Source organism: Seriola aureovittata, chromosome 6, assembly GCF_021018895.1.
Source record: "Seriola aureovittata isolate HTS-2021-v1 ecotype China chromosome 6, ASM2101889v1, whole genome shotgun sequence".
NCBI classification, from domain to species: Eukaryota; Metazoa; Chordata; class Actinopteri; order Carangiformes; family Carangidae; genus Seriola; species Seriola aureovittata.
In genome coordinates, this window is record NC_079369.1 from 19,320,431 (window position 1) to 19,343,656 (window position 23,226).

General features: G+C 41.3%; 2 protein-coding genes across 2 annotated transcripts in view; one reads left to right on the forward strand and one right to left on the reverse strand.

The window, feature by feature from the left end:
* Positions 1–8,294, forward strand: prg4b (proteoglycan 4b). Its single transcript, XM_056378492.1, has 14 exons — positions 1–218; positions 327–411; positions 744–860; positions 1,125–1,247; positions 1,883–1,930; positions 2,529–2,588; positions 2,693–2,968; positions 3,678–4,358; positions 4,773–4,859; positions 5,427–5,563; positions 5,779–5,935; positions 6,021–6,128; positions 6,546–6,671; positions 7,366–8,294. Exons 1-14 carry the CDS (start codon positions 15–17, stop codon positions 7,473–7,475), a joined length of 2,319 nt encoding a protein of 772 aa, XP_056234467.1. The 5' UTR covers positions 1–14; the 3' UTR covers positions 7,476–8,294.
* tprb (translocated promoter region b, nuclear basket protein) overlaps positions 7,519–23,226 on the reverse strand; it is a 24,671-nt gene continuing 8,963 nt past the window's right edge. The window contains exons 20-51 of the mRNA XM_056378491.1: positions 22,678–22,818; positions 22,226–22,394; positions 21,263–21,429; positions 20,872–21,024; positions 20,558–20,674; positions 19,756–19,959; positions 19,356–19,543; positions 19,058–19,205; positions 18,615–18,752; positions 18,347–18,478; positions 18,021–18,151; positions 17,666–17,876; positions 17,364–17,510; positions 16,946–17,144; positions 16,622–16,815; positions 16,328–16,401; positions 15,928–16,124; positions 15,383–15,673; positions 15,139–15,293; positions 14,952–15,032; positions 14,147–14,338; positions 13,879–14,034; positions 12,457–12,550; positions 11,390–11,544; positions 10,815–10,883; positions 10,601–10,689; positions 10,207–10,316; positions 9,992–10,090; positions 9,638–9,794; positions 9,248–9,369; positions 9,036–9,131; positions 7,519–7,822 (exon numbers count right to left, since the gene is read on the reverse strand). Coding sequence (XP_056234466.1) covers positions 7,773–7,822; positions 9,036–9,131; positions 9,248–9,369; positions 9,638–9,794; positions 9,992–10,090; positions 10,207–10,316; positions 10,601–10,689; positions 10,815–10,883; positions 11,390–11,544; positions 12,457–12,550; positions 13,879–14,034; positions 14,147–14,338; positions 14,952–15,032; positions 15,139–15,293; positions 15,383–15,673; positions 15,928–16,124; positions 16,328–16,401; positions 16,622–16,815; positions 16,946–17,144; positions 17,364–17,510; positions 17,666–17,876; positions 18,021–18,151; positions 18,347–18,478; positions 18,615–18,752; positions 19,058–19,205; positions 19,356–19,543; positions 19,756–19,959; positions 20,558–20,674; positions 20,872–21,024; positions 21,263–21,429; positions 22,226–22,394; positions 22,678–22,818 — 4,626 coding nt within the window. The 3' untranslated portion in view covers positions 7,519–7,772. The remainder of the gene's footprint in view (positions 7,823–9,035; positions 9,132–9,247; positions 9,370–9,637; positions 9,795–9,991; positions 10,091–10,206; positions 10,317–10,600; positions 10,690–10,814; positions 10,884–11,389; positions 11,545–12,456; positions 12,551–13,878; positions 14,035–14,146; positions 14,339–14,951; positions 15,033–15,138; positions 15,294–15,382; positions 15,674–15,927; positions 16,125–16,327; positions 16,402–16,621; positions 16,816–16,945; positions 17,145–17,363; positions 17,511–17,665; positions 17,877–18,020; positions 18,152–18,346; positions 18,479–18,614; positions 18,753–19,057; positions 19,206–19,355; positions 19,544–19,755; positions 19,960–20,557; positions 20,675–20,871; positions 21,025–21,262; positions 21,430–22,225; positions 22,395–22,677; positions 22,819–23,226) is intronic.

Consider the following 23,226-nt stretch of genomic DNA (forward strand, 5'->3'; position numbering starts at 1 on the left):
ACAGATGTGTGTTGATGTGCTTCCAGCTGTTTGTGGGGACTCATGATGTCCAGACCTATGGTCTGGACTGGAGGATCCTCCCTGCAGCCTGTGAGATCATTACACTTTTAATTAGACCGGATCTGCCAATTAAAGGGAAGTCAGCCGTGCTCCCTCAGCCTTTTAAAAGCCAGCCAGCGTCTAAACCTCAGCAGCAGACAGACAGGAGCTCAAACAAGGTACGTTACTCTTTATTTCCTCTCTTATCTCTCTGGATTTCAGCCATGAATATAAATCCACTACTGACACGAAGGAAATCAGAATTAATTATTCTTTTTGTCTCTCAGTTTCAGATATACATGAGGATGTCTTCTCCTGTACTTTGTGCTGTTATTTTGCTGGCTTGTGCCTTGTCCTTTAGTGCTGCTCAGAGTGAGTATAATTTGCGTGAAAAACACTTAAGCAGAATGACTTTTCTTTTGTATGCCGAGAGCCCGAAACGTCAAACAAGATATTTTTTTTAAAGAAGGGCTTTCCTCGTGTCGTGTGTTTGCTGTGCTTGTACTCATTCATGTTTACCCTGTAGATAATTATTTACCAGAGGGTCAACCTACTGTATGTCAGTGTATTTTTTCACTACATCAGTATCTGGCAGAGTATTATTTACAGACCGATCCCTCAAGTCGACAAAGTTTAAAGGCTGCCATCTGATTTTCTGCACTGCATTTTTAAATGGGTTTCCATGTACTCTGTTTAATTTACAGCGAGCTGCAAAGGACGATGTGGTGCCGAGTACTACAGGGGTTACATGTGCCAGTGTGATTATACCTGCCTGTCTTATGGAGAATGCTGCAAAGACTATGAATCTCAGTGCACCACAAGTGAGACTTTTCTCTCCTGACATACTATCACTACTGCTGCCAGTAATTGTTACTCACCCTACTGACACTGATATCCAAACATGTGTTGCTGATTTAATTTTTTTTTCAAGCTTGCAATGATTTAACATTTTTTTTTATATCAATCCCCATCCCTGAAGTGAGCAACGCATCATATACTGCCTTAACATGACTTATGAAAACAATCTGTGTAGTTTTAATGTGCAGGTCTGTTGAGATGAACCCTGCTATGTTTGTGTGCAACAGAAAACTCCTGCAAAGGTCGATGTGGAGAATCCTTCAAGAGAGGCCGGCTGTGTAGCTGCGACCCTGATTGCATAAAGTACAAGCAGTGTTGTCAGGATTACACAAGCCACTGCGATGCAGAGGGTAAGCCTTGCCCAACACATTCAGCATGATTGTGTCTGTGTGTGTTATTTTCTGCATGTTAACCTCTGCAGGTTCCCTTCACAGTTTCATACTCAGTGGTATCACCATAATAAGTGGTCATACATCTGTGGTGTTGTCTTCTAACATTTGATGGTCATTTCATATGAACATAGTGACGGTCGTGTGAAAGCATGGCTGCATGTTAAAATCAGCCCTCACCTTTTTCAGTTGCACCATCATGCAATTATGATAATGGCGAGTTGAGATTAGTACATGTGCATGACTGGTGAAGTGCAAAGAAGCCAGGAATGATGCGACATGGCAACCATGCATGTCCACCGGCATGTGGAGTAGCATGCAATGCATGCAGTAACCTGCACCGACGCATTGGTTTAAATTTTGACAATATTTTCTGTCTCAGTAATTACTACAGAAGAAATGAGTGGAGCAGCCAGTGCAACAGCACCAGTGAAGACTAGTTCATGTGATAATGTAAAAGATAACAAACCCAAAGGTATATTTTCTTGGCAAGAGGTTTGATTCTCACCACATTATTATTTCCAGTCATTTAGGATGTAAGGGAAATCCGTTTTTACATGGTTAGCTCTTTAATCTTTATTCATGAATATTCCCAGAGTCGCCACTGAACGTGGAGGAGACTTTCAGCGAGGGAAACAATGAAGGTGACTATGCTTCTGAAATTTTGATTCTCATGTCAATAATCAACAAACTTTAAACTGCATCAGTTTATATAGAGAATAGTTCAGATTACTTAAATGATTCTTATGGGCTGAAGCCGATGAATTTAACAATGTTTGACAGCAAGAAGGCTGGAAGCTGTTTATGGTTGACCACCACACTGTGGCTCTGTCGCTGTGGTTTGCTTTGAGGGCCAAGTCTCACCAGAACAGGCCAAGAGCGTTAGCCTCTCAGGCCAGAAGAAACACAAGGAAGCAGTGTTGTCATGAGTGTGTAGGAGGGTTACGGGCACAAGCTCAGTCACAAGAGAGGAAAGCACAAAACGAAGCCAAGAAACGACAAACATTTTCTTACTGGTTGTAATTGAGGAGTTGGCCTGGAATAGTTTTGTGGGTGGAGATAGTCTCGCATCCTTGTCGCTTCTCTCTCAGGAGGAAGACATGTTGTGACATTTCCGTCTGGAAAGTCACTGTCTGAGTGATGTGCATGCCCAAGTAAACAAATATAGGGGAAATAATGATGGAATTTAAAAAAATATTTGTGTTAAACTTACAGATGTGAATTTGGCTCATTTGTCCACAGATGACCATTTAAGCCCACTGGACAACCCAACATCATATCCACCTGATGATCCCATTGATGGTGAGCAATGATGCCTCTGGACAATAAATCAAGCCAAGCTCTTTCTCCAGTAAGTTTTCATCAGTGTGAGTGCAAACCTCTTCTCACTTCTCATGTTATTGTAGATACGAACAGCCAGATCGTTCCAAATGATGACCTTTCCAACAACGGACTAGAGGATCCGGGGGCAAGTCCGATCCCTGAGGGATCACTTACAGTTGACCTGGTTCAAGGTTCTTCTGAACCCACCCTGGAGCCAGACACTCTGGAGCTCAGTACAGACACAGTTACAGTCTTTTCTCAGACAGACGCGACTCCCTCAGACAATGAACCCACGCAGGCTGACGACAGCCCCTCCACCCTTTACATGACTAGTGGAGTAGCCCCCACTGAGAACACAGGTATGTGATATCCGCAGATAACCTGGCAGAAACAAGCAGAAAAGAAACCAGCATAAAGTTCAATGCTCTTTGGCTTAGGTTCCCCAAGTCTATGGACCCTACTGGAGGCTGAACACCATTCTTTCAAAAGATATTCTTTGATATGGTGTTTTGATGACAGTGCCACCTTTATAATCCACAATCTCCCTTAGTTGTTCAACCCAAAATTTCTCTTTTCTTCCTCTCATTATTCTAAACTTAACAATAAACCAAAAAATAAAAATAATGACAAATTAAATACTGTTGTAATGAAGAAAAGAAGAGCAAACTTCCACCAAAGTACATTTAAGAATGTCAATTATTTAATTCAATTTAATCAGTTTATCAATCTTAGTCTATGCCTTTTATGTGACTTATATATAAGTTACATATCCTATTGGTTTGTGCGATTAATATTTCCACTACACAGTGGTGTCATACAGTAGGTTTAAATTGTTTAATTTTAAGTTATTCTCCACGTTTGTGTGGAAAATAAGTATTTTTCCAGAGAGGATGTCCGTTATCAATCCATTCAGTGTATGAAAGCATCTGCATTTGTTTCATCTCTCTTAATTTATGCAGGTTTTACTTTGTCACCCATCTGTACACACCGTCATTAATTTGATCATTTATTAACTTACCATAATTGATTCAAATTTAAGATTCGATAATCAAGTTTGTTCACCTCCAGATGCCAGTGATCCTGTCGACTCAACCGACGAAGGAACAACTCTCCCTCAGCCCACAACAGCAGCTGACAATGACTCCAGCCCGACTGCCCCGACCTCAGCACCCCAGACAGGGCTTTCTCCTGCAGCCAGCACCCCAGAGCCGGAGAAAGAAGGGCAGGCAACAGAACAACACAAGGATGACATATTTCCCGAGGCACAGAACACAGACCCAACCGACGCCTCCTCTGATAATCCAGAGGTTACGACCCTACCCTTCAACACAGGTGAATCTACAGGACTCACACAGGACTACACAGTCCTGGAAATGTCTCAGGACACGACAACCACTGCCTCATCAATGCTGGACCTGACACCCATCCCAGACGCAACCGCTTCAAACTCTGGAACAGATGATACTGTGAGCAACTCAGAGGATCCCACAGCAGGCCCTCTCTCTGTTCTGGCTGACGCTACAGATGATGCTACACCACAAGCGATGACTGCTGATCCAATGGAAGTCACCTCAGACCAGAGCAAACACCAACCATCTGAACCCACTTCGAAACCCCAGGACAAACCCGACCAGTACAAGCCACCGCCAACTAAACCAACTCTGGTTAAACCGATCTCCAAACCCGAGACTAAGCCTCTGGACATTGCACCAACTCTGAACACAGACAATCCAAGGGACTACCAAGCAGGTAAGAAATGTTCTTATTGGTCCAGATTCTCATCACAAAACCTGTAGAAAACAAACCATCTCAAAGATTTAGACATTTATCTCCTGTAGTCTCTGCTAAGATGTAATCTGTTTTACATGAGTCTAACACTAGTGCAAAGACAGAGGCCTCTAGGTTTATGGGCTCAGTTGTTTTTTTCATTTTCCCTCTGGGTGAACGAAGCTTTCTTCAAAGCTTAGCTACACTATATTAAGTGACAGAAGTGGCTGTTTTTCCACGCTGTTAGTGAATCACTCAGTCCTTTGAAATTCAAATTTAGGTTCAGATACTTTAAAGAATGAAAATAAAAAGCTCAAAGCAGGAAAGCCCCAGGGAAAATAAATTACACTTCACACCCAGAAACTCAGTCTTATTGCTTGTTTATGTTTTTTCCAGATGACAGTAACGATACAAACCTGTGCAGTGGACGGCCGGTCAGCGCAGTCACCACACTCAGGAACGGCACAATTGTGGTTTTCAGAGGTTAGTGCCAAGAAGGAGAATTATCATCGGTTAGGTCAAATACCACTTAATTAAAATACAAGAGAGCAGTGGTGGGAAGTACCAAAGTTTTCCAAGCACTAGCTGTTTTTTGTTGTTGTTTTATTCTACTTTATAGTTGTACTCAGATACATTTCAGAGGGACATACTGGAGCTTACGTTTTACAACAACAGATTTATTTGAGAGCTATAGCTACTAGTTACTTTTAAAAATGAAGAATACATGATCAGTTAGTTGTGTCAGTCCCACCAAATTTCATTTAAACATTAGAAAAATTTAAAGGTAAAATTATACAATATTTAACAAAAAGGCAAAATAATGAAAACAAATTTGTGCAGCAGAACTTTGCTTTTTCTTCTGTCTTAAAGGACATTAACTTAATTGGAAACCACTGGGCTAAAATACCGTCCTGTACCCACCTCGCTCCACCTTAATATCTATAAAAGTAAAATGCGTTTTTGTCTCTAGCTCACAGTTAAATTTAACTGCTAATCCCTGCTTTATATAAAGGTGGGCCAACTTTATGTTCTTTTTATTTTATTTTACAGGGCACTACTTCTGGGTCCTGGACAGAAATAGGATGCCAGGTCCAGCTCAAGGCATCACACAAGTGTGGGGCGTCCCTTCACCCATCGACACAGTGTTCACTCGCTGCAACTGCCAGGGCAAAACATACATTTTCAGGGTAAACTGGATTTAAGGGATTTAACAGATGTGACCTTTTGGACTAATATCAAGGTGGATTTATGCTGTTACAAACGTAATCCTGGCTCTCCTTTGATCTTACATCTTTACCCTTAAGCTCTCTTGGCCAGATATCCACTTCTGTAAAGTGCTGTACAGGTGCATCTTAGTTGCCCGAGGTTGAATGTTTTGGTTTGTGTTCATTTGATTTTGCAGGGAACCCAGTACTGGAGATTTGAAAATGATGTTTTGGACCCTGGCTATCCTAAAGCGATCGAAATGGGCTTCAATGGGCTTCGGGGCCACATCACAGCTGCTCTGTCTGTGCCTCAGTATCAGACCAGGAGAGAGTCGGTCTACTTCTTCAAGAGAGGTGATGACTTTTGCTGTTGAGTGTTTTATCCTAATTAAACTAAAAAGACTAGTTTTACAGTGTTTCATTTCTTTGGTTCATTCAGGGGGATTGGTCCAGAAATATTCATACCAGTTTGGCACCGGTCCAACATGTGGCAGGAAACCCCAGCACACCATTTACACAGTCCGCCACCGGATGGTTCGACAAGCAGGTGATACAACTATTCAAAATAATTATGAGAAAGTCATAGTTGTCCTTGTGTAACATACATTCATCTTAACAGTGGCATAACTTACATTCTATTTTTCTCGTTTGCTGCGTGTTTGCTGATTTGCTTAAAGACGAGTAAACATGTTTACTTTGTTACAACACATGTAGTTCTCTGAAAAAGTGAGTCATGCTTTGTGGAGGCGAGAGGGGCAGCGAGGTCCATCTCGTAAATTAGCCTGTGGGTAGTTCATGGGGTTACAACTGTTGAAGAGTTGTGAGTTTTGTCAGAAAACATCAAACACAAAATAATCTTTTAAATTAGATTAGATGGATTGTTAAAACATTTAAAATGAAGAAAACAAGCCAGAGTGATTTCTCTCAATAGGCATTCACTCATTGCACACTGCTTTGTTTCCAGTGTCTCTTCTGGGCCCAACCATTAACATCCGGACGTCCTGGAGAGGTTTCCCCTCCACCGTCACAGCTGCTGTGTCCGTCCCCAACAGAGAACCAGAGGGATACAAATACTACGTCTTCTCAAGATGTAAGTCAATACATACCAGGACGGGGGTCAGATCTCTCATTTGAACAGAATCGTTCTCTTGCTGGGAAAATTATGATTTCAAGCTGATTTAAAAAACACTGCTGTCTCCCAATTTACAGAACTGTACAGTTGTGGTTTACTGGTTAAATAGCTCTTCCCTTCACTCCTCTGTTCATAATAATAACATTTAATTGCCCATTTTCAAAAGAACAAATTGCCCTTCACTTCTCTGTCTGCAAGACATTTGCTGACCTCATTCACATCATGTCTGAAAGGCCTAACGAGGCCCATGTGTGTCTGGGCGTGTTAGGGTGGGGGTTAGGCAGATGTAAAGGTCATTGAGGGTGGAGTCCATTCATCTATAGCTCAAGTTTATGGTGGAGTACCCACAAAAAAGGTCCAGTTTGACTAAGTATTCCTGATTGCAGATGAATCACTACAGTGGATGTGTCATGTCAGGAGTTCATCGTCTAGTCATTTACATCATTTTAGAAAATTACAGCAATTCAATTCTGTAGCCAAAAGTTGTCACAGTTAATGTCCTGAAAAATGTATGAGTCGGTTTCATGCCAAATTCATGTTCACTAAAATGGAAACTGGCATTTGCATGAAAAAAAAAAAAACATCCGAAATGCCATTCATAAATTTAAATGCTTAATGAACGAAACTAATACCCATTCTGCTCCTTTTGCAGCCAAATCCTACAACGTGAGGATGGATACTGAACGTCCTGTCATTGCTGCTCCTAAAGCCAACACTTCACCTCAGACCAACGACCTCTTCAAATGCCCAAAGAAAGTGTAACTGAATAGCAATATTTTTAAAAAAAAACTTGCGTTTCACATCATTTCTCTTACAGTTTTAAACTTTATTACACTCTTCATTAAAACACACAGCTTCAGCTTGGACCGTGATTACAAAAGGTACTTTACAAGTACATTAAAAACATGAGCCAAACAAAAAAACAACAGGTTTCAGAACAAGGGAACAACTATCAAGACTGAATAAAGAATCTGGACTCTGATTGGGAAAAATGTAATGTGTTTCTGAAGGGAATGACGAGTTGTCCAGTCATTGTCATCAACTTTTTTCATTATTGCTTCATCGGGCAAAGCGTCTTCCGTGTATACCCCGAGAAGGAAATGCTTGACCTGTTGATATATAGAAGATTTTTTTTAAATGTAGCAGGCTATAATGATGTAAAAATTCTGAAGAGTGGTTGTATAAAATATATTAAACAAAGAATCTGAGCATTTCCTCGGTTATTGTGTGAAGTAATAATACACCAACATGTATTGAATGCTATGACTTGTAATTAAAATGAAACAAATACTTTGCCAGGATTTGTGTGAACATTGACTGTTGGTCAGCACAAGTCATCTGTGCACATATACGTGTATAGCTACCAAAACATGTTGCATTACAAGTTAGTGAATAAGGGACATAGAAATAAGTTTGAGCTGCTCTAGTACTACTTTTAGTACCACTTTTCAGGCATGCAACAACTTGCAACAATATAAAAAATATTATCATATTTTATTATATTGTTTTTTTTGTACAAGTCTAGAACAAAGATGACTTTATATCTGAGTTACAATAAAGATGGCAGTGTTATAAAAGTCAGTGTGGAAGCCTCCTCTTTATTAGAATCAGTGTGATAAAACCCTGAGCCAATAGGACGCCCCACCTGCAACTGATTTTGATAATGTGAAAATACAAAGAGTGTGTGAGACACCATAAACTTTCAGTATGTTGGCGGTTTCAAACAGACATAATTGGCATTGCAAGACAAGCTGATCAACGCCAACCACACAATGTGCCACTCACTCTGGACGTCATTTTGTTTAACTACTCCTGCTTTCATTCACAATATCATTATTATGAGCAAATCTTTATAATACATTTGTGATTCTTTCGTTGGAGACACAAATTTAGCCAGTTAGGTTTTGCTATTAATACTGAAGAGATTTTTATTTTTTTTTTTTTTAAGTATATTTTTGGGGCTTTTTTTATTCCTTTATTTGATAGTACAGTAGAGAGACAGGAAATGGGGAGGCAGAGAGAGGGGGAATGACATGCAGCAAAGGCCGTCCGATGCGGGACTTGAACTGGGGCCAACTGCAGCGAGGACTGTAGCCTCTACACATGGAGCGCCTGCTTAGACCACTACGCCACACGAGATTTTAATGTATTTTATACATTTTTAAAGCATTTTTCCCATGGCTAACACCTTTCTTTATTAAGCTGAAAATGAGACATGGGCTTAATATACACATGGGCATTATGGACCTAGACCTGTTTGTAGTAGTGATAAGTATAAGCTCTATAAATACCCAATCAGGTGTGTATGCTTTTAAATGTTACCTCCTCTCTTCATACGGCCCCCGCGGCTCTCTGGCCAGCGCTGCAGCTGCCTGCTGGGTCCAGGTCTCGAGGGTTTAGGCGGAGCACTGCTTGTATCTAGAAAAACACAAGATGTGCAATTAGAACTGAACACTAAAAATACACAACAAGAGAAGTTACATGACAGACCTTCACTAATGGAAACGCTGCACAGTCATGAAGCTATACTGTACCTGCAGAGCTGGAAGAGGGCTCCTGGCTGGTGGATGGGAGGCTGCCCTTGTCAGAGGGCTGACCTGGCTCTTCCAAATCTCCCTGAGACACCACTGGATCCACTGACACTTCAGCACTGGGCCTGGGACAAACATACCAACACACAAACCAGAAAATACAGATAAATGATGTAGTCATACCATCTCGAAACCACCTGTAAATGTACAAAAACAAAAACCCTAAGACGCACCTTATATAAACACTATAATTTTCACTATAAGTAAAGTTTTATAGTTGATTCAAGTACTGATATGAACAGTGGAAAGAAGGTCAAATGGCAACAAACACTGAATGCTGCAGTTACAGAACAGGGGTCTGAATTTACCAGCTGGCAGAGGAGTGAGTCTCACCTATCAGTGTCAGGCTCCAGGAAGACATCGTCTCTCTCCTCCCCTGTACCGGCTGCTCCTGGCACCACCAGGCCCGGTGTGGACGTGCTCACCATGGGAACTGACTGGGAGGCGTGCTCAGTGGCGTCAGATTGACCCACCTCGGAGAATACTGTTACTGGAAATGACGGACATAAAAAAATGATACTGATTCACTCACTCTCATTTCAGCACCTGATAGTACTTCCAAATCTGAACGTTTTCCAACCAGTTCACTGACTGTTTTCAGAAAATGTAATCTGTAACTGGGCTGAGCATGTTGATAAAAAAGAACTGCTCCCTCCGTATCGGACTGACAGACACAGAGACAGATACCTGGCGCTGAAACTTGTAGTGGTGTGGTGGGAACGCTGCGTCCTCCAGACTCTTCTTCATGAGTTGCTAAGAACAAGGGGCTTTCATACATTCCAAGACCTGAAGACAAGAATTGTTTTCCATTAAAAAATAAATAAAAATTGGGTTGCAGTAAGCTGGTGGGGTGTTTTATGCTGTTTTAGAGAACCTCGATACAACACATGGCAGTGGCGTACCTCCTTGTGATGCGAGTTGTCCCAGGTCAGAGTGCGAGGAGGAGCTGGTCTGAGGCATGTCCTCTGAAGGACCAAACCGGAAGCGAGGCACACCAGCCACTTGAGGAGAACTGACAAACAAACAAAATAATCCAGTGCCATAAAACTGCAGACTGATAACGGTTAGAGGAATTTCAGCTTCTTTTCCTCAACTTTTTCTGTTTATTTCAGAAATCTCAAAATATACACTCAAACAGCCGAAGAAATACAATCCAAAAGGTAAACACCAAAGACCATAGTATAGAGGTCTGTATGAGAGATACATGAGAATATGAGAAAGATACATTGGTTTTAAGTTTTTGTTACATCTCAAATGTTTATTGGGTGTTCTGACTTCCTGGTGTGTGAGACTTACTGGATGGCCTGGTCAAAACCATCGCGGTGTGGTACTACCAGAGTGGGAGTGCTGGGAACCATCCGGTCATCCTCATCGAAGAAGTGCTGCTGCAGAAGAGCAGACGACAGAAAAGTGTTGGATACAAATTCACACAGAAACACAGCGGTCAAAGTGTCACACTGACATAAATAACGTAGTGACTGTAAATTATCTGAATGTAGAAGTGACTCACAGCGCTGACCGGCACCCCGGGTGTGAGCTGAGGGACTCTCCCTACTGACTGCCGACGAACAGGGATACGCTGTGAAAGTAGATAGTAAAAATCTTTTTATCAGTGCTTCTTATTTACACAGAGGTGACATTATTGATCAATCTCTTCTCCATGAAATACCAAAAAATAAAAAAGTAGAAAACTCGTGGTTATAATTTCTCACAGCCCAAAGCGATGTCTTTCATTGTCTTGCTTTGTCTGACCAACAGTTTAAAATCCAGATATTCAGTTTACTGTTGCATCAATAAATTAAATCTTGCTAGAAACACCAAATGTTTGCATTTTTGCTTTGAAAATTGACCAACATTATTATTTAATTACCAAAATGGTTCATTATGCTGATTAATTTTCTGTTGTGTGACTTATAATTAAGTCTAATTAATATTGCAAAGAGCAAAGAAAAAGATACTATAAAATTGTATCTATTGATAATTAAAAAATAATAATCAAAACATAATAAGACAGTATGATGTCCTTCATTATAATTAGGGGCTCCTCCTCAATGAAAACACATTACTCCTCCTTCATATCTGAACCTGAGCAGGTGGTCCTAGTTCTGATGTTGGAGCAGGGTGGATGTTCAGGCGTGGGGGCAGCTGATGCGTTGGTCTCCGTGGCGACTGGGGCATGCGTGTACCAGAGCTTGTGATAGGTTGTTCTGTGGAGAAAGCTTCCATCGTGCTGCCCTCAACTAAAACAGGAAAAAAAGGGTTCAAATAAATAAAGGTCCATTCAACTTGAAGTAAATACATTGGATCATAGATATAAAACCTGTCAGCAAAACAATTTAAGATAAAACAATGACACCAGTCTTGGTAGATTTTAATACTGCACAAATCACGTATGAGGTCAATTAATTAACTTTCTAAGGGTGCTGAATCAAACCATCAGGACTAATTCAACCAAATTCATTGTATTTATTCATAATGGACTTTTTTTTAAAGAGGAACAAAATGTGCAGAATGTTTTGTAGGTTTTGAATAACTTGTATGAATGATCAGAATGGCATGTTGTCATTATCATGGAAGGAGCAGTGTACACTGTTTGTCTCATGTTGTTTTGGTTGACAAATATGTAGTGTATAATATACAGAGTAGGTGCTATAAGCTGTATCTTTAGCTTACATGTTTTTGGTCTTTAGAAGGGCTAAGTTGCAATTTTTTCTACTGTAATTATTTGTTGGCTGTTTTTTCAATTATTTTATTCCAGATTATTTGTGTGATAATTCACTGACTGAAATAAATTTAAATTTTCAGAAAGCTTCAAATCAAGCTATCAAATTGCATTTGAGACTGTGGTTGGTTTCCTAATAGAACCAATATTGAATGTTCTTGGGCCACCTAACTGCCAAACGTACTCAATTTGGGTTTTACAGTTAAGATCACTCGCTATATAGGGCTACACCTAGTTTCATTTTCAAAGTAATGCAGCCTTCATGAAAATGACCTTTATTTTGGCAAATAGTTGCGTCCCTCTTCCTTTCAGACAGACAACAACATATTACATGTTTCTCAGTCATCGTATCAAATGTCAGATAATTAATTGGATGGCGGGACAGTGTGTGAGTACATGGATGTACGTATGTGAGTTTCCTGGATCTTACAGCTGGGTGTCTGGGAATCTGCTGGCCTCTGGGTGGAGTCAGACGCCCCCAAACTCTCCTCTGTCTCCGTGCCCGGGTCTGTTGCATCAGCTCCCTGAGAAAGGAAAGAACAAAAGGAAATAATAAAGGGAAGAGGTGGTTAAAGAAACAGAAAACCATGAGTAGAATTGTAAAAAGTTAAATGGGGTCAAATAAAAACAAAGCAAGAAAAAAAGGAAAAGTGGAGATGAGCAGCCAAAAAAAAACAAAAAAACAGGAGTTGAGTAAAATTACAGGAAGCAGGTTATGGGATGGTTCCCACACAGTATAGATGCCAGGATATAGTGGCAGAACACCAGACTGTGATTATGATTCATTTTCTCCCTATATGTAACAAAGATGCCGTTCAGAGAATTCCAGTTAAAAATCATCTTTCCATATGTGCTGATTTAAAACATGAGGAAATGTACAGAATCCTGCACAGTTTAATGAGGAAGTAGTTTCTCTTCCAAGTGTATTTAAAATGATCGTCTGATGTCTCCACCAGAAGGGTCACCTCATCACACCTCTGGCAGAGAAAACAACTAAACAAGCACTCCTGCTTGGAAAAGGAAACACCTACTCAATCTATTCACCCTTAACAAGAGGCCATCTATGTTGCCTCCCTCCTTTTGGTGTTTCTTTGACTCCAGCCATTTGTTGTGTTTATCCCATGAGTGAGATTTTGCAATATCTGATTTCAGTTAATTTTCCAAACACTTCAGAAAAAAGTTTGGTTTATACCTGTGGACTTTAATATTTTTGTTGTTTATGCAGAACTTAAATCACACATTCATCTACAGAGAAGTACGAAGATCATATAAATTGCTCTGCATTGCAACAACTGAGTCCTGCTTCATCTGTCTATGGGTCACTCAAGCGCCTTCAGCCTTGTGATAAGATTAAGAGCCTTACAGTACTATACTTTACAATTACTTTCACAAAATTGGAAATACAATCTTCAAATTGAGGGGAGATGTCCAAATGTCCAAACACACACATTAAAATGACACTGGACAACGGTGGTTTGCGGCTTCCCAACTTCAAACAAATTTCACACATTCAGACTTCAAGTGAAAGACTGTTAACTGTACGTTTGTAGACACTGTCTCATCCCGCAGAACATGTGCAGCCATGACTATAGAGAAAAGGTAAACAACTAAGTCAACACACACAGCTTGTACACAGACAGAAAGTTACGACACAGGGGTAAAATGCGAGTGACAGTGAAATGAGAGTGTGTGGAAAAACAGAGTGCGAGCTGGAAAGGGCATGTGGATCTCTGACTGAAAGCGTGGGAAGGGTTAACGTGACATACTGGATGTGAAAGCGTGTGAGGGTGACGACGTTTAAAAAGGTCAAAGTTGTAACTGTGAGTACATTATGTGTCACAGGTAACCGAACCTCTGTGTCGTCTTCTTCGTAAGCCTCATTGCCGTCTCCGCTCCCCTCGTTACTTTCCTCTCCTTCCTCCCCCATCCCTCCCTCGTCTTCCTCCTCATCTTCTTCTTCTTCCTCCTCCTCCTCTTCATCTTCCTCTTCCTCCTCCTCATCATAGTCCTACATTGAGCAGTGGACAAATCATTAGTGCCAGGAAACATTTTTGAAAGACAAATTCTGTGTCTGGTGTCTTATGCCACTCTACACATTTCCTTTTAAAAATGCTTTCTACCTGCTCTTCTTCCTCCTCCTCCTCCTCCTCCTCCTGATCCTCGTCACTCTCTGTGTCTGTTATTATGACGATTACTTCCTGCGACAGCTGGTCAGGGGTGTCACTTTGGGTCAGGGTCACCTCTTGGTCCAATGTCATGGACTGGGAGGCTGCACTGTCTTCTCCTTCCTCCAGTGCTGGAAACTCCTCTGTCTGCAGGGCAAACAACAGACACCATAGACAACATTTATTAAAACTTTTTTTGTTTGTAACTGTTGAAGGACTAACAACTTGTATAAAAGGTGTCCTGCATGTAGTAACCATTAATTATCATAGTAATTCTGCAACTTTATTATCATTAACTTCTCCTGCCTGTTACAATGTAACTACCAGTATTTCTCATGAGATACAATTTTGTGCTAAATCTATAGATTTATTGCTTTATGGTATAAAAAAAAACATTTTTCTTCCAGTACAAAAACAAAACAAAACATATGGTTTGTTTTTTTGGAATGGCAGGTGGCACAATAAGGGAGAAGATGGGATGCACCATATTTATCCTCTCTGACATAGTAAAAACAGAAGACGGCTGTGACTGACAAATAATTTTCCATCTGGAAACATTAACAGAAAAATGTTGAAAAAGATAATATTGAGAAATATTTCCAGTGTTATTACTGTAATGACCCTGGTTGACAACATTGGCCTTATTTGTTTGCTTTCGTCACATCAAATATTATAATTAGAGTGATTAGATTTTGAGATGATGTATGAAAATAAAACACATTTAACATTTGGGAAATATCTTATCATCTCTGTGGCCAACCTGGCTTGGTTCTGCACCATCTTGACTGTCTGAGGGCACAACACCATCAGCCTCAGCACTGTCCTCAGCCAGCACTTCCTCCTGAGGAGAAAACATGACAATCAGAGCTGCACACACTTTATCGATTATCAAAAATAATGAAAATGCCTATTTTTTCCATAGCTTTATGTTTAATCCCCTTCCTCACCTCTGGACCCACTCTCTGGATGATGCGCAGCTTCTTGGGTATAGGAGCTCTGGAGTTGTCGTCCTGGGTGGCTTCTGTGTCAGTGACCATGGTGGTGCTTTCCTCCTCCTCTCGAGGCCTCTTGGACATCGAGGAGGTTCCTGGTGTTGCTGAAACTGGAGATAATGCATGGCTGTTGTTCTTCTTGTCCCTCATACTCATGGTCAAATTACCATTTTAAACTTTAAAAAGATCAGATTCTCACCAGTGCCAAACACAGAGGAGGTGGAGGAAGTCGAAGGCCATTCCACCTGTGAGCTAGGTGTTGCCTCTATGACCACAGGTGGTGGCTCCTGGTTGGCTGGCTCTGTATGGGTCATGCTCTGTTGCTGCGTTGGCTGAACAAATGCCGTGGCCTGTGTCTGGGTCTGCTGAACAGTCAACATGGGGCTAGCTAAAGTAGTCTGGACATTGGGGCTGGCGGAGCGCACTGAACCGCTGGCGCTGCCGTACACAGTCACATGCTCCACTGGTGGACCTTCAGTAGACTGCATGGCTGTAGAGGAGTTCAAGTTAGTGGAAAAGAGATTCACATAAAGTTGAACCAAAGTTAGAAATGCAGGAAATTGTACCAAACCTTCACTGAGCCATTAGCTGCATTACATAGCATTAAGATATGTTTAAGGCCATATCATCTGTAAATGCTTGAGTGGGATTAATAACTAAATGGCCATGTCTCACTTGAGACAAAGGGGACAATAATATTTTGGCTGGCAAAGCTCATCTCTGAAGTGGTGCTGTTAGACTTACCTTCCTGGGTCTCCACCTGTGTGGTGGGCATGACCGTAGCTGTGGGCGTTGGTGTGGGAACAGTAGCCGGGGTGATCATGGGCCTGATGCTTGCTCTTGGAGTGGGTTTGTTCCCTGGGTTGACAGGCTGCTTACTGGCTGTAGGGGCTACAGGCGTTGGCTTAATGTTGGCAGTTGGAGGTTCAGAGGTGCTGGCACTGACAGAGGCACAGATCAGGACATGAATAATCATTCTACTAATGTACATTTAATAAAAGAAAATTTTGAACAAGTCAAAGCAAGTGTACTAACAAGCCTTGCAGAACTCTAGGAATTGTGGGATGCTCATTTCTACATATCTATGTGTCATTGCAGTGTAAACTTATAAATGATTAGTAGTTTCATTGGTTGTGTATCATACCTGCCCCTGTCTGCAGCTGGAGTTGTCTTCAGGCTGATCTGTCTCTGTTCTGTGCTCCTCTGCTGCTCCTGTGTCTGAAAATTAGGACGGAGTCATGATGGGCCAACAAGATACTGAGAGTCGTAATACTGTAGTTTCACCGAGCTTGCATCAGTGCTGCACACCTCCAATGTGATCTACTGAATTTGTCAGCCATCTATTCATGGCATTGCCAATGCAAATTTTCCCAAACCATGACAGGCAGGTTACAAACAAATCATCTGCCTTGTAGAAAACTACAAAGCAGGTTCGCACCTTGCTTGGACCTGCCTCAGGTGGCTCATCTCTTTGCTCTTGTCTCTCCTGTTGACCTCGCAGGTCTCTCAGTTCTCTCTCCTGCCGACTCAGGCGGCCCTCATATTGAGACTTGAGAGCGCTCACTCGAACCTCCAGCTCCTCACGCTGCTGCTTTAGCTCATCATTTTCCTTCTTCAGCTGGTCTTTGGTGCCTGGACATAAATTTGCTTGGTCTGAGATCCAAATAAAACAAACAAACAAACAAACAAACAAACAAACAAACAAACAACACTACAATTTGGACAGAGGAGAAGAGTCCCTATGGTTATAACACTCTCTTACCCATGAGCTGGTTGATCTTCTGTTTGGCATAAACAATGGCTTTTCTGGTCTTCTCCTCCTTGTCGGCCATCTGCTGCCTCAGTGTATCCTCCTGGGAAGTCTTATCCTGCAACTCCTGCCTGAGCCTGGTCAGCTCTGTCTGCACCCTGGAGCACTGTTCCTGAGCATTACGCACCTCAGTCTCACGCTCTGTGACCACCTGTGGCAGTCCACGAAAACAAGAGACAGATAAATATATGTTTGTAAAAAAGGCAGGTGTGTTTATACAGTGGAATGGAATAAATGAATGAACACTATATTTTGCAATGGCTTAGACAATACAACCTATGTGATCTTAAAAGCTGATCACAGTGCAAGACGACTTTGGCCGCCCTGATGGGAGGCCAAGAACAGAAAAACAGAATCTGTGATGTTTAACCTTGTTTATGTTCTCCAGCTGTCCTTCCAGCTCTTTGGTCTTGGCTTCGGCCTGGCTCAGAGAATCTCTGAGGCTCTGGAGTTCCTGAACTGAAGCCTGACGAGCCTCCTCTTCTTGGGAAGGACCTGCTGCAGCCTCAGCTACCATCTGAAGGAAAGGTTCATTACGCTTACACCAGCACAGCAAAGATGGCGGTAGTTAACGGTTCATAATGGATTTAAACATTCAATAGAACCATTCACTTTTTGCATCCTTTGGATTAAAGACCAAGGCTGTCAGGGTAACAGCGACTGAGCGCTCACCTTGTCATGTTCCACCTTGAGTTCATCATACTGAGTTTTGTAGCGGCGTCCAATCTTCTTGACCTGGGTGATAGTTCGCACCTTCTCCTGGAGATCTTGGTTCTTGGTATCCAATTCCTTCTTCAGCGAATTTCTCTCATCAGTTATCTTATTCATACTGTCACGCAAGTTTTGTATCTGGGTTTGCAGGGATGTTGTTAGGTTATTGGTCCTATAGAGAGAAATTAAGTGATTGGGAAGATTAATGGTAAGGTGTGAGGCAGAGAATCAGCAGACTTAAATAGGAAAAGGGGAAAGTAAACAAATATACTGTTCAAAAAACTATTCAGAAGTTATGCTATTCATTATTCCCCACCTGGCCACTTCTGCTTTGAGTCTGGTACTCTCCTCAGTGAGCTGCTGGATGCGTTTTAGATGTGCCTCCTTCTCAGAGTGCAGACGCTTGTACTCCTCTGGATCTGAATCTTTCTGTTGACTCACCAAATGCTGGAAGAGTATGAAGAAAGAAAACTTAGTTTAGTGAGTTAGTGGTGAGAATAGATAAAACATTGGAAATAAAAATGTCTTATAACTTCTCTTAACACAAGCTTGAATAAAGCAGAACAATCTACTTTTCTAATGATAACAGGTAAATACTGCCCTTCATACAGACAGCATCATCGGTTTAGTCTTTTCACTGACCTGTGTCCGAGCCTTCCAGCGCTTGATCTCCTCCTCCAGTATCTTCTTCTCCGCCTGCAGCATGCCACTCTTCTCACTCAGCTCAGAGTTAGCTTGCTGCAGTGGCATGATGTCTGACTCCAGCTTTTGCACCTGAAACACACAGAAGATGAGCTGAAACCAAGTGGAACTAGGAGTTCACCGAGTAGATTACTGGAGAATAGCATGCTATAGAGGTGCACATAAAATTCAACACAACTACATTTCTCTATAAAAAGGGAACGGATACCTTAGCTTGGGTTTGCTGCAGTTCCTGCTCCATCTTGTCCTTCTCCTCTCTCAGCATCTTGTTGGTCTCCATCAGGATACTCATAGTTTCCGTCTTCTTCATCAGTTCATCATGCTGAGCAAGGGTCTTTGCTGTCACCTGAGTCAGTCAAATTAGCATAGTGGCCCGGTTAGACTTATTTGTATATCAGAGTCTTTCTGGAAGTAAAATGCCCTCGACCTCTTTGGTGGTGTGTGAGCGAGAAGACCATTTCTCTACACAGATAAATAAAAACTTTTAAGAAAAGAGATTCCTAATAAAGTCAACTTTGTCTAAAGTCAACACTCTGCATGTTCATTCATCTGCAATGCAGCACTTTTACCTTGTTGAATACAAGTGGTTGTTGTACACAACATTATTGGTAAATATAGGATCAGAGGGTATAAAAAAGTGTAAAAACACACCTGCATCCTCTCCCTTGCGGCACTCAAACTGTCCTGCACCTCTTTCAGCTCTCGTTCCAGGTGCTCCACCCTCAGACGATAACGCAAACTCTCACCTTGGGCAACCTCAAAGCGAGATTCTGCAATCTCCTTCTCCCGACGCACAAATCTGTGAGGTATAACAAATCCAGGTGTCAACAAAAGAATAGAAAATAGTAGGACGGTGACCACAGGTTAGTAAATACTAAATGTTTGTAGAATGTTTTTTCCCAGTTCACTGAGAGAGATTTGTTTCCATGTATGACTGAAGATGCGTTACCTGAGGATCTCAAGGACTTGGTCTTGAGATTTGCCCTCTTCAATCAGAGGGATGTTCATGGTACTCTCACTAGCAGCACGCTGCAAATTGTCAGCCATCTTGCTGCTCATCGTCTGGATCTGCTCATGCAGGAGGGCGTTCTGCCTCTGCAACTCCTCGTGGCGATTCTCCATCTTTGACATCTCCTCCTAGAAGATGAGGAAAGAAATTAAGATTGAAACCTTAAAGCATTTCTATCAAAAACAAATAAATGGCTTTGACAAACAAGCATTACACCTAAAAATATGATGGACTAAAAAGCTTTTGTTAGGCTTACAATGTATAATTTTCATGTGTGCAAGACTACTTTTAAACTCAATGTTAATATATCTTATAGCATGTGGTCATCACCTATACCAACCTTGAGGATCTTTTCCTGCTCCTCCCAGGAGACCCGGGCCTCCAGTAGCTCAGTGCTGACCCTCTGGACTTTCTCCTCCAGCTGGTGTCTCAGCTCCACGGCCTGCAGGGCCTGAGCCTTAGCAGCCTGCAGCGCCTCCACGTCTGCCGCATGCAACATCATCTCTCGCTCATACTTATCTTGCGCTTCTGCTGCCAGCTTAGCCTTGCAAATGGGAAAGAACGTCATGTAATCTTTAAATGTTAGACTAATATCATGCCCTAATTTTCCTCAATGACTCATTAAATTAAATTAAAAATCCGTAATTCTAAATATAAAAATGTCCACCAACTGCAGTCATTGTGGTTCATCATGCAGTATGAAATACTAAATAACCAATAAGGTGCAGACAGAAATACACTCATTCTTTGGCTGTTAAATCATATGACATGATGTTTCAACCTGCTTTGCGTTCACTCAGAGAGGTATGCAGGGAAACCTGTAATGAGTGTTTAACGGACTATGACAAGATGTAATGAAGCCTTCCTTCAAAATAAAATGGTCTATTACCTTTAAAATGCTATGTCGTAAATCATTACGAGTTAGAAATGGACATGAGGAAATAGGGTGGCTTTTTCACAACATCTGCATTCTCTTTCAGATATTTGAGAACAGGAAAGAAATGGTGCTCAGTATCAGATCAGCAGATTTAATGGGATTAACCAATGACCAGTCTCAGGCCTCACTGGAACATTGGTAATAGGAGATTATATTTGGATTATAATCATTTCCTTTCTAAAACATATTTATAATAGTTGCTCACCTGCTCCTGGCTGTCTTGTAGAGCCTGCTGTTGCTGGGCTTCAGCCACTGCCACTTGCTGCAGCGCCGCCTGGTGATCTGCCTGGGAATTGCTTAAACTTCTCTGCAGACTGTTGATCTAACAGACACACAAAGACAAACAAAAAGATACTTATCAACATTGTCCTTACTTTTATAATTGAAACCAACAAAACAGAGCCGATAAGCCAAATGTGGTGATGGAAAAAAATGTCATGAATTGGTATCTATTTATTTTTTTTAGTAAAGTGTTCGGCAATCTTTGGACTTGCTTAATAATGTGATATTTCAAAATACCTGCTCCTCCAGTGAGGCTAGGGCGCTCTTCCTTTGCTCCTCTAAGCCTTGCTTTTCTTTCTCTGCTTCCAGAAGCTTCTCTTCCAGCCTGCGGTGCTGCTCCTCAGCTTCCTTCATATGGGCTTCGATGGAGGCGCGTGCCTGCTCCGTTACCTGGTCATTAGGCATTAGCAAAATATTAACTTTATTTAATTTTACCAATAATCTTCACCAAAATGTCCCATTATGTAATATTGTTCCCAAGGTTTTTCAAAGCTAAAATCAGTGTGCGGGAACTCATAACTGTCAGACCAATACCTGGGGTGTATGATAGTAACACATTTTTTGTGGTTGGGGTCAATTGATTTATGAGAGGTGGAATAATGACAGGTAGTTTGCGTTTGTTTTGCACCTGCTTCTCTTTATCCAGAGATTCCTCCAGGCTCTGAGCCATGGCTCTGTACTGCTCCATGGTGGAGGTGGCTGCCCTGAGGCTCTCTGCCAGCTCCTCGGCCTGGGTTTCAGCCAACCTCAGACGACCCAGTAGGTCCTCTCTGTCTTGATCCGAACCCTGCAGGCCTGAAATAAGGAACAATCAGTGGAAGAAGTGAGTGATGCATTTTGACAACAGTGCAATTAGTATGTGTTGTAAGAGGCAAGGATGGATTGTAGACTAATGAAAATACCATTACATAGTTAAGGGTCTGCACTTAAAACCCACAGAAAGAATGTGACTTAGACATGTTTCTGAGCTTTTTTACTGAATCCCGTCTTATATAAACCGTTTGAAAAAACAACAGTTTATAAGAACATATCATGGTAGCATATATATTTTTTTAAACATTTAAAAAGTGGGTCATACGACTACAATAAAAAGACAGAACCTGTAAAATCGGATTTACTTGCATCTTATTAACTTCCCAGAAACGCAAACTAGCACGTAAATGTTCATTTTAGTGAACTATAATTACGCAGTCAATGCCTTTACAAGAAACCCTGAAGGATTCGACTTCCAAAGATGTTACTCCATGAATTGCTCTGCCTAAATCTGAGGTTATGAGATTTGACGACAATCAGCAAATATACAATGCATTTAGGTCTGTACATGTATTGATTTATATATGTATTTATGTATTTTCCCATGTTGTCTTGTTACTGTCCTTCTTATTATAGTTACATATAATATAGTATTTTCTTAATGTGTACAGTTGTCTCACACTTGTGTGTTCTTTGTAGTGTCTTTCTGTGTTTATTTAATTTCTACTCTATGTGCCTTTTAAATTGCCCCCCTGGGGACAAATAAAGTTTATTGAATTGATGTACTTTGTGGTTGTGTTATGTACTTCTCCCCGTATCTGTGTGTGTTTGTGCCAACCTCTGATGTTGGGCGTGGTGGGGGAACTCAGGATATGACGTGCTTCGCTGCTGCCTTGATGCAGCCTGTGTGTGTTGAGCTCCAACTCAGCAGCATTCAGCAGCTCTTTGGTCTTCTGGTGTAAAGCCACCTGTATCTCTAGTTGCCTCTTTGCCTCCATCAGCTGGATCTGGAGAATGAGAAATCAGTGACATTGAAAAATACTCTGAGCAAACTACTGAATCCTCTAGTCCTTTTGATCTCCATTGTTATTAGCTTAAGGCAAAAGAGAGTGATGACATCGGGTGAAGCGACTTCCATCACTGACAAATTAAGCTTTCTGAAAAAGAGGCCACAGTGAATTGGTTCTTTGGATTGCATGGGGCACATACAGTTCTTATGGCTGTACCAAATCTTCAGACTCTTTTACCTTTAATCAGTATGGGAAACCAGTTGAACTTAGTTTAGCTTACTTCTTGGTTTCTGCTGAGCAGGTGGCGCTGTTCCACTTCGTTCTCCAGCTTCTTCTGCAGCTGGGAGATTTCCCGCTCCTGCTTCTCTAACTGGCTGTTGAGACGCTGGCGTGTGTCAGTCTCTGAACGCTCCAGAGTGGCCTAGAAGAAAACAGAGAGGCTCATGAGACAAACAGTCATACAAACAGATTTATTCTTAAATTGCATTTGTAAACGAATTAAGAGTCATTTAAACAATTTTCTCACTCAGAACTCCGGAGTAGTCCAGACTTCTTGTATAAGTTATTAAGAGATATACTGACTTTCTCCACCAGGGGAAAACACACTAAATTGATTTAAGACTTAATCTGAATGAATTTGGAAGTTAAATATCATATCAAAATTGATTTAATTAATAGATATCTGTAACAAACTTAATGCAAAATTTACATTCTATTCACTTCGTCACCATAATTGCTTGCCAATTTACTAAGAGTGTATTTCATCACAGCAGCTTATATATATTTCAGTAGTTACCTCAGGGTCTTTATTCAGCTCGCTCTCCAATAT